This window comes from Nilaparvata lugens, chromosome 6 (assembly GCF_014356525.2).
Source record: "Nilaparvata lugens isolate BPH chromosome 6, ASM1435652v1, whole genome shotgun sequence".
Classification (NCBI taxonomy): Eukaryota; Metazoa; Arthropoda; class Insecta; order Hemiptera; family Delphacidae; genus Nilaparvata; species Nilaparvata lugens.
The window spans coordinates 57,985,818-57,997,663 of record NC_052509.1 but is presented as its reverse complement, the minus strand read 5'-3'; the positions used below and the strand labels follow the sequence as shown (position 1 = coordinate 57,997,663).

The window sequence follows — 11,846 nt, the reverse complement described above, 5'->3', positions numbered from 1 at the left end:
TAAAGATTTTTGAACATGTTTGATTAAATAATTACTTTTACAAAACAGGTCATCAATCATTTATTACTAATGATGAATACCACTGTTCAATCATTTAATGTTACAATATAGAATAGTCAATGTGGTTTTCCACTCAGGTATGAGTAGGTACCAGTAGAATGAGAACCGAAACATTCACAATAAACCTAAACCATCAATGCAGATGACGATGATGAACTAACACTGGATTTGTTGAAAGAAATGAACAGTTTTCATTCTTCTTACATGGACATATTTCCTACTTAATTACATGGACTTATTTCCTACTTAATTGCATGGACTTATTTCCTTCTTAATTACATGGACTTATTTCCTACTTAATTACATTCCTTGTTGGTATTCGCTATCCGTTCACTTCAGATCAGGTATTCAAAACAAATATTGGCACTTCAAACTAACATAGGTTTTGATGGGAGAAATAATGAAAACAAACAATTATAAATAATAACTGTGTATATTTGATATCGTCTCAAATAATAAATACAGTTCTGGCAGATAACCACCAAACACCAAGAATAATATATTTATTTTATTACAACAATCACAACTTTATTCGTACAACATAAATATTATCTATTTCTTTTCACAATAATTATTTGAATACAGCTATCGAACTTACAACTCGTAGAACCTAAACCTTAGTTTAATAGAAGTTATTCAAATAATCTGACGATTAAGAGGGCTCAGCTTGACTAAAGCTTATATACACCATCAACGTTAAACACTAATCTTGGTTTACTAGAAAAAGAATATGATAGATTTTATCATAATGTGCTACATTGAGGGTTTGAACGAACCCTGATTAATCCCCGTTTAAACGTAGATGGTGCATAGAGGCCTTAGTTTTGTTAAACTGTCTACGTTTGCAAAATCTGCTGCTTCAATAATTTTTCAACTCTTCGTGAAAAGAATATCTATAATATTTTTGGAGTTCTACTCTTAACTGCTGCATCTATTTTCAACATATTTATGTTTTGATGTCAGTGTTCTTTATTTACTAATATACTTGGAAATTACATACTAAAGAATACTGAATTTAATTCATTTCGAATAATAACAGCTAGAGCTGAGCCCTTTAACCATTCAGTCACCTGAATAACGAGGTTAGAATTTCAGTCTAAGAAGTATTTATGGAATCAGAATTTTCAATTGTTGCCCAAAAAAGACTTTCTAAAGTGGAAAGGCTTACAAACTTCAATATTTGAACTAGGTATTATCATAGAGAAACAGTAGCGTAAGTAGATTTCCCAAGGTTAGGGCGTTTATGTCGCAACTTTTACCGTTAACTCAAGCCGATTACTGTTGATTATTGTTGAATTTTACTGTTTTTTTGGGGTGAGAGTGTAAGAACGGCCCAATATGAGAGACTACCAGTGTCACACAGCTTCACGGGAAAGAATTACATGAACTATCGGCTTGAGATAACAGTAAAAGATGCGACATAAAAGCCCTATACCATGGGATATCTACTTATGATTTGTTTCTCTATGGTATTATTATAGATTTACGTTAATGATATTTTGTTACTGATTGTGATGTAGTATTGTTCGAAACAGTACAATAATAATTAATTAATAAATCGGTATGTACCGCAATCTTTATACGTCATATTTTTCACTTTTAATGTAATGTTTATGATAATTTTCAAACTAAAGCGTCACATCAACTCATATCAACTTACAACGTTTAGAAATGATCGGTTTCAATTGGAACGGATTCATTATTTTTGGTACTACATGAAAATATTCTTCCAAAATACTTTCTCAGACTAAAATTCTGACTATATATATTGTTATTTTCATAACTCATCACAGAGGCATACCTATATGCACATCCATATCAACTATGTCAGTTGTAAGCATACGATTTTGTTTTTTCAACACAATAAATAATATTTATAATTCCTCCTCAGAGAGAGTATAACAGAATAGTAGAATACGAGTTAAAGTAATGTTATCACTGAATTCTCACTTGCTTTTTTATGTTAACAACTGTGATTTCGCAGTGGATTTTTGGAAATTCCCAATAACAATTAAGTCCATTTCTTAAGCTGCGTATTAACAAAATGTTTATCTTCCCTTCCTTATAGATTCTATTAGATTGAATGGAACTTGACAAACACATATTCATCATGTGTATGTTGAGTTTTGTTCAATCTAATAAGATCTATAAGGACGGGAAATAAACATTTTGTTAATAACTTTGGTGTTAACGCAGCTTTAGGAAACGAAGACGTTTATGATGCTCGAGTATTGAAGATCAACCGATCACATAATATTCAAGTGGAAATTCTTAATGTGATATAATATCAATTTCCAGCCAGTTATATTTTATCATTCTTTATTGCAGGAATATGAAATGTTCTACATTAACTCGATAATTTGATGAGCACATAATAAGGAAACAAAAATTTCTTAGGAAATCAACTGCTCCGAAACATTTAATAGCCATTAAAAATGAATCATTCCCTGGTAATACTATCATCAACTGACATAGTTTCTCAAACTAAACAAATTAAACTGTCTGTGAAAACGTGTATAGTCAAATTTACATTTTTACAATAACTTACAATCTCTCATATTCCAGAAATACAATCACACTGATTGTGTGCACATCGATTATTTCTAATTCAAGTGAGAAACATCCATACTTTTTCACATCACGGTGAACGTCAATCAAATATTAATACAGAATATCATTCATAATGATAACCATCACAAATTTTCAGGTTCTATCCTCATAGCTGTACAATTTTTTACAGGGAAGTATTCACAATGTTCACCACTAATTACATAAATACATCTAATACACAAAAACGTTTTACACTGAATTTAATCGATCTTTGTATATTACAATCGGTGTTATACATTATAAGTCTTGTTGTAGTTCATCGAAGGTTATTTATTCAACTAACTATAATAATCTATTGTAGTTGAGCGTCTTTAATGTATTATGTGTTAGAATTAAATCCCTCAAGAGCTCTTCGTAAATTCGAGTGATGGGGAATTCGATTAACATTGATGAGTGAAGGAATAAAGTGAGAAGTAAAGTGAGAAATCAAATAAAGAAATTATGTATTTCAACTTGGAAGTTTGTAACTGTGAATGATACTCTACAACATAATCGTCAAAGCAACCAATTTATTGATACAATTTTGAATATTAGTTTCGGCTGTTAAACCATCTTCAATCACTAAACTGAAAGCATGAGTAGGCCTGAGCACTGATCAGCAGAATATGAATAATTCATAAATCTTTACTAAACTGAAAGCATATATGATTGTGAACACCATCGATCAGAAGAATATGAATTAATATAGTGTGAGTGAAGCCCTACGATTGGCCGTTAGCTATAGACCAATGAAAAGTTGAGCTCTACTGTAATTGGCCGAGACTCGCCCAAGTATTCCAAATATTATGCGTAGAGCTCAACTCTGATTGGTTAACAGCTTACAGCCAATCGTAGGGCTTCTATCAAAAACACTAGATTCATCTGCTTCTCGATGTTTAAACTTCCACTTTACTAGAACTAAAGATTGACAGTGGTGTCACTTCCGAAACTAGTATCTCAAATTATGTCAATAAATATTAGTGTTTTTGACAATATCAAGTCATTCTCACCCAATATCTTAACCTTCCACATAACAGATACATTCCTTCAGAACAACACAGGTACATAATGTCATAAATATGAATATATATATATATATTATATATATATATATATATATATATATATGTAAATATTATGAACTTCAGTTAGATATCAGATCGTATCTTAACAATCTAATCATCAATCCCATTGGATGAAACATTTTGATTTCTAATGATGATCAATTGTGAGTAAAATCAAATTGAATATAGCGGTCGTCAAGGATCATTGTTAAATCTAGTTCACCAGAATCCTGAATTGGAAATATGCAATAAATTGGGAAGTAATTTCATATTTGAGAAGATTCATTTATTGAATGCTCCAGAAAATTAAACTGTTGGGTGATATATAATAGGTTATTTTCTAGCCTACTTCAAGTTTTATTCCATGAATTCACTTTTTATTACGTTCAGAACGAGACATATAAATACTGATTTTATCTTATTAACTATCACATCTTTTGTTTCTGGAGAGTACCTTTTAGCTGTGCTTCATAATAATAACGGTTGCTTCTTTTGTCAACAATTTTTGATTTAATTTCTTGTTTTTCTCTTTTTTTTAGGTTTCAAATTAGTTTTAATTATCTAGTAACGGTTTCTTCATGAGTGCTTCTTTTGTCAACAATTTTTGATTTAATTTTTTGTTTTTCTCTTTTTTTTAGGTTTAAAATTAGTAACAGTTTCTTCATAAGTGCTTATTTTGTCAACAATTTTCAATTTCATTTTTTGTTTTTCTCTCTTTTTTAGGTTTCAAATTAGATTTAATTTGTTAATAATGGTTTCTCCATAAGTGCTTCTTTTGTCAACAATTTTTCATTTCATTTTTGTTTTTCTCTTTTTTTAGGTTTCAAATGAGTTTTAGAAACGTTTTGAATAAATTTTAAATCTATCATACATATTTTCTTCAGCTTACTGAATCAGTCTTGTATTTGAAGAAGACAATCATTATTGTCCTGAAACATCATGGTTCGATTTTTATTTATTACAATAATATTCCATTTTTATCAACGTTCTGAACGTTTGTTCGTTTTGTTTTATAATGTTTTTCGTTTTGTTTATAAAATTTTAGATATTTTCCAACCATGATACCTATTGGGAAATAATTTCTAGAATTTAGAAATTGTTTTGGAAAACCTTCTAAAAGATTATCATGGTTTGAAAGGAACTCACTCCAAATTTTTAATAACTTCTCTTTAGAAACTCAAAAATAATAATTAACTGTTTATTCTAAACTAATAATATATTGTTTTAAACATTTTTTCTACTGATTTTTTGTCTCTTCACAATGTTAATTGAATCGTTATCTTTCTCTTTTAACAAAGCATTAACCACAGCTTCCAGAGCAGAGACGAATTACATAAGTTGACCCATTGATTTCTAATTTAAATTCAATAAATCAATATAATTTATTATATTTGTAGGCTCTTGTTCCGTTCTGTTCACAGATACACACATTGATTTCACAGATTAATTGAGTAGTCTAAATTTCATTTATCACTATTCCATCCTCACTCATCTCCAACAAATTCTACCAAATTTCACATCGAATCGAATAAGAAGTCTAAATTACATTGTTCACTATTTATTCCTCAATAAATTATGCTATCTACCAACGAGTATTTCATGGTTTTACTAGATTGATTCACAGTTACTTTTTGCACCCTCACAACACAACAGTGATGATTATCATCAACCCCTGATGATTATCATCAACCTTCGATGATTGTCATCAACCCTTAATGATTATCAACTAGTGGAGATTTTCATCAACTTGTTATGATTAGCAAGCTATGAAGATTATCATGAACCTGTGATGATCACGATCAATCAATGATAATCATCATCAACCAACGATATTCACGATCAACCAGTAATAATCATCATTAACCATTGATTAATTAATTTTAATTACATTGATAATCATCATCATCAACCAACGATATTCACGATTAAGAGATAAAAATCATCAACCAGTGATAATCATCATCATCAACCCTTGATGTTTATCATCAACTTGTGATAATCATCAACCCATGATGAATATTATCAAGCTTTAATGACCATCAACGAGTGATGTTGATGACCAATCTGGTGATAAATATTATCAGTCAGTGATAATAATAATCAAACTGTGATGAACGTCATCATCAACCAGTGATAATCATCATCAATCCGTGATGATTATCAACCTATGATAATCATCATAATCCAGTGATAATCATCATCAACCGTCCAGTGACAATCATCATCTACCAGTGATAATCATCATCAAACTATGATAAAAATCATCATCAACCAGTGTCCAGTGACAATCATCATCTACCAGTGATAATCATATTCAAACTATGATAAACGTCACCATCAACCAGTGATAATCATCATCAAAAATCCTTGACGTTTAACATCAAAACGTGAGGTTTTTGACGGTTAGTGAGTGATTGAATACTTAGTTTTAGTTTGTTGTTGGCTCAATTGGAGCACTTCCTCGTCACAAAAATGTCCGTTACAAGGAATTGAGGAAGAGTGGATTTCACGATGAGCATTCTAGTGGGGATGAACTGAGATAATGCTGCGGACTGTGAGAGGGAAGATGATAGGCAGCCTCCAGCGATGTGCTGGAGCCATCCCCACATTTGTCCAGCGATCCACCCTTGCCACCACCCTCCTGTTTCATCATCATCCGTCGCCATTTTGCTCTCGCGTTCTGGAACCATACCTGTCGACAAAAGAGAAAAAATATTTACAGAACATTCCCAAACTCTGATATCGTACGTTACCTGACAGCTGAATGGAAAAAATTATTCACTGAACATTTTTAAACTCTGATATCGTACCTTTCCAGCCGAAACATGGGGGAAAAATTAACCATTCAACATTTTCAAACTCAGATATCCTACAATACCTGCCTACATAATGGGGAAAAAATTATTCATCGATCATTCTCAAAGTCGGGTATCGTATAATACGAAAACCTGTCAACTGAGTAGAATATGAGATATACTGAACAGTTTTCAGAAATCGTGATCCGTTCTTGGATAAAACGCATGAACGGATAATTCAAAGGGGTTTAAACCCTGAAATCCTTCGAGATCAAAAATCATGTTAGTACACATGACACTGTTCAGTTTTTAGGAATAGTGGAGTGGTGAGCGATCTTATGGTATAAATAATCAAAATATTATAATCATATCTCTGAAACTTCAGTATATCAGTTAAATAATAATAATGCTGGTTCGTGATATGTAACAGGAATTAACTATGTTGATTCAAGTGATATCTAAACAGCAACCGGCTGATATTTTTCAATAAAATTTATCCCACAGGGTGCAACTTGCATTCCTGCAACTTGTTCATTTCATACAAAGGTCGTCAAAAGACATTCTAAAGCCACGTTCACACCAGATCATGGCAATCTGCTAATTTCTCAAAAAATTAACATGTTACCTATAGGAAAAATTGACAGTTTCTTTGAAGAAAACTACCTGTGAACAATTAACTCTGATGTAAATGTGGCTTCAGACACAAAGTCAATATTATGAGTAGCTCATGAATTTCTACTGTTATCGGCTTTGAAAGACGATTTCATAGTTTATTTCATTACCATAATTTGTCACCATTATTGAAAATGAATTCAATTCCATCACAAGTAATGGCATGTGATAAATTACTTGGGTAGGCTACTCGAAAAAGCAACAAATCAGTTTCACACTTGAGTTGTCCAAAATATTTTTGGAGGGTAAACTTCACAAAGGGACAGTTTAAGTTCAAACTGTGCTTCATTGAACAAGCCCTCAATTTGCTATCACAACGATAGACTCAGCTTGAATCTAGAAAGGTGAGATTATGAATTACAGTTGAATTTTTTCAAGTCTTGCGCTTTTTTAGGGTCAAATGATTGTGTTTTGAAAACAGAGCTCACATAATGCATGCATCTTCTCATAAAATACTTCTGAAAACATGAGCATTTCAAAATAAGTTTCAACATAGCCCTAGACTTCAATAAGGAACGATTGCTGTTCCTCGAAATGAAATCTCAATTGTAACCTCATTCTGAAAACGGTGCAAGCTCCATCAACGCTCCAAGCAACGCTATCATCAACGCTACATAAGCTCCAAGCAACGGTTCACGAAACTTTAGCATAGCTCTATTTAAAAAAAGCCTACACTACAAAAAGGACGGTACCCAAGAGGGACATTGGCGGTTCCTCAAATACTTGTGAAATCCTCATTATAACCTCATTTTGAAACAGTGCTTACATAACGCTTGCATCTCCACCTAAAATACTCCTTTAAACTTCAGCACAGCCCTATTTCAGAAGAAGCAGTTGAACGGTGAGTTGTTTATAGACGCAGCGACCGACGGAAGTCAATTCATATTGCGCGGTTGACTGCTGCGGCATCGTCCAATTAAAACCTTTACACCTATATGAACGCGAACATACAGAACGACGCAGTACGTCTTGAGGCGTCGGTGTCGTTGCGAAGGCGACCGATTGTTTTTTGATTGTTGAGCGTGAAAAAGCCAAACTGTGTGATACGAGCCGAAACGGACATCTCTCTTTTACCGCTCCGAAAAAAATTTGGTTACTCTCAGCATAGAGGAGAGAGAGTAATATCTCTTCAGTTAGTAGCTTGGAGTGTCGGTAACGCCTCGTGTGAAAAAGAGAGAATCAAAGATAAACGTTGTGCTCCCTAAATCTCGCGTGTAATAAAAATTAATGCCGACACGACACAGTCGTGTCTGATTGGTGGAAGGGTGGAAGAGAGCGAGAGAGAAGGAGGAGCGACCGGATAGAGATGGGAAACTAACAGCATCTGTCGCAGATCTAAATTTGTAAGCTAATGATGCGGTGGATAGAGAAGAGGGAGAGAAATGAAGGAGAGACCTGCATCAATTTGGTGAAATAGGACCTACAATGTTTACCTAAATTGAATCAATGTATTATATTTAATACGATGAAGCTCGGCAAGAGTAGAATAATCTATAATTTTCGACAGTATAGGATTGAATCAACAAGATGTTGAAGTTAGAAAAGTGCAGAATAAACTACTGTTTTCTATTTTATGGTGTAATCAGTGCAATAATCAACGTAAAAATAAAGAAACCCCCAAGAAACCTGTGAATCCCCCAAGAACCTCTTCTTCATTAATAGTTATTCACTGCAGTATTTTCTATGATTTATTGTTAGATAGACAATATATGATGCGTACAGACTTTACCACGAACAAGCGCATTCCATATCAGCTAATGTTATTCTAATTATATCTTTTTTGTACAGGAATTGTATGATACAGATTTATAATAAACATAGCACCAGCTTATGAAAATTGAAATTCGCCTGTTAAAAGTCTATATGCACCTTCAGATAGTAAATATTTCATTAATCAATTTATTTCATTCATTCATCTATCAATAAAATTCTAATTTATCCAAACGATTCCGTTCATGACCAACGCAGCTTTATTATTTAGAAAATTGTTATTTTTCCGCCAACTAGTTATTTCAACTACAAACTCGACTTTTCTGGAGATTAAAAGTAATCCAAACCTAACAATAAAACTTAGAGGATTGATAAGCGTGTTTTTTCGATCAATCTGTATTTCTGTTGATATTTATAGACGATATAAGTTACAGTATAATAATATCGAGTGACCTGGCTGACTCAGGTCTGGTGTCAGAGTTTTCAGGTCACAACTGATCAATTTCAGGGCCTCTGATATGATCTAACGACTGCTTTTTGGAAATGTGCAACTTGCGCCCAGCGGTCAGAATGTGTTTGGGCACTCACAGATTGAACGTAACAAAGTGAACGTCCGTGACGTCATCACGAGTGATGCCATTTCGCTCTCACTAGCAGCCGACATTACGTTCCCCGACTGAAGGAGCGAAATTCAAATTTACTACAGTATCCTAAAGAAGATTCAACCAAAACACCACTGTATCATGAAAATGTATTAGCCAAGTTAATAATATACATATTTCTATCCTATAATTCCATTCTAATTGATATTGAAAGATTCGGCTAGAACCATGATTGTACGAACTACATTCATTAAGATACAGTTATCTTGAATGAATAATCTCTGTCAAATTGGTTCTAGCAAACACATCTCTGACAGTATGTTGAAAAGGTTGACGACCAGGAATCTCTCGGTTTGTCAAATAGGAGACAAATAGTTTGACTGGCAGTGATGACGTCACGACGTAAACAGTGTACGTGTGTATCGGAGCCGTGTATCAATCCCATTTGACCTCTGGGCGCTAGTTGTGTATGTCCCTGCTTTTTAGGCAGCCGGTACCGTATTTTTTGTAGATGTATAAACTATATCACTTTATGGACGATCTGTTCTGTAGATTATGTATTTTGTTAGTCTAATAAGTTATTCTATACACTACGTATTCTGTTCAGTCTTCATTCTAATGTTTTCTGGACAAAAACCGTTCATTAGTTTTGGTGGATGTTGCTTGCAGGTTCGCGTTGGTTGGAAGTGTTTTTTTGAACGCGTGTCAAAGACAGACGCGTCGCGTCGACTCATCTATCAAGCAGTGCGAGGCAATTAGCAGCCAATGGCGTCGCGGCGGCTGCTTATTACTAGCCACCTCGCAACCGATTTATCATTCCCGCCAGAATTATTATACTCTGGTCCACGTTATAATGGCAGTGGAGAAAGATAAGAGAACAAAGTTGCCGATTCTCTGCCATGTGTCTTGGCCCGCTCGCCATAGAGTGTGGTCTATGTTATAATTTCAAGGAAGGAGGAGGAGGAGGAGGAGAAGGAGGAGGAGAAGGAGGAGGAAAACGTATTTCGGAAAAAAGGAAGGGGGAAGAAGAGAAGAACAATGAGGTGGAGAAGAAGGAGAAGGAGGAGGACGAATAGAGAGTGATGGCGAAGAAAAAGGTAGAGGATGAGGGAAAGGAAGAAGAAAAGGGAAAGGAGAAGGAGGATAAGCGGGAGGAGGTGGAGAACAAAATAGGAGGAAGAAAGTGAGAAGTACTGAATGATAATCAAAGAAAAACTGGAGAATAAGCGAGATAATATTCTAGAGGAATTAATTTTAGAGGAAGAGGATGGGAAAGAGGAAGAGATAGATGGCAGAGAAGGCAACAGAAGGAAAGGAAAGGATTAGATTAGATTAGATTTCTTTATTTATGAATGTTACAATATTTACTGACTTATACCTAATTTACACTAAGTGACGGTAATGCTAATTATTCAACGAGTTTTACAAATAAAAGTATAAACAATTAATCAATGAGAATAAAGATTGAATGCAATTAGAATAACGATGGTATAATAATGTTATGTAACTTCATAAATCGGCGGTGTTTCAACAAATAATTGTCGATTCTCTAAGAAGGATATAAAATATCCTCCACATTACGAAATAATGACGAAGATGGGAAGAAGAAAGGGAAGATGAAAGATGATGATGATGATAATGATGATAATGATGATGAAGAAGACGAAGATGAAGATGAAGATGAAGATGAAGATGAAGAAGAAGAAGAAGAAGAAGAAGAAGAAGAAGACGAAAAATAAAAAGAAGAAGAAGCATCGCTATTCAGCTGACAATTTAGATCTGCGACAGATGCTCACTGTTACTTTTCCCTTCTTCTAGCCCAGCACTTCTTTTTCTACCATATTATTTGAACTGATATCCCACTTCATCCAATTCCTGCTCTCTAAAAACTATGTTTTCTGAGATGTCTAAAATCCAGTAGATTTACAGACCTTGAAGATCTTTCAAACATATTCTACAATAATTTTGGAGAGCTGTAAATTAGATCACAGAAGAATATTCCAGGTGTGAGATAGATTGCAACCAGTCAAATCACCATACAGTACAATTTACGATGTATTTTTATAAATTACTAGCTGTCAGGCTCGCTTCGCTCGCCATATCCGTCTAGCCAGGGGGCTCCACCCCCTAGACCCCTGACTGGATCGTCCAAAAATGAGATCAGCGGGCTCGCTTCGCTCGCCTGCAACGAGACCTCAGCTGAACCTCTGTACCGAATTTGAATGTATTATGTCAATTTGATCTCGAAAAACACCTGTTACTATATCCGCGTATCTTTGGCGAACAAAATTCTTCCACCTCAGCTAAACCTGTGTACTGATTTTTTCTAAATATAATTACATCAATTATTGAAA

The 11,846-nt window shown here is 34.0% G+C and overlaps 1 protein-coding gene across 3 annotated transcripts in view; it reads right to left on the bottom strand.

Moving 5' to 3' along the window:
• Nucleotides 1-474: 474 nt before the first annotated feature.
• Nucleotides 475-11,846, bottom strand: part of LOC111059298 (protein apterous) — a 181,002-nt gene continuing 169,630 nt past the window's right edge. For all 3 annotated transcript variants that reach the window (XM_039431538.1, XM_039431540.1, XM_039431541.1), the window contains one exon: nucleotides 475-6,405. In XM_039431538.1, coding sequence (XP_039287472.1) covers nucleotides 6,220-6,405 — 186 coding nt within the window. In that variant the 3' untranslated portion in view covers nucleotides 475-6,219. The remainder of the gene's footprint in view (nucleotides 6,406-11,846) is intronic.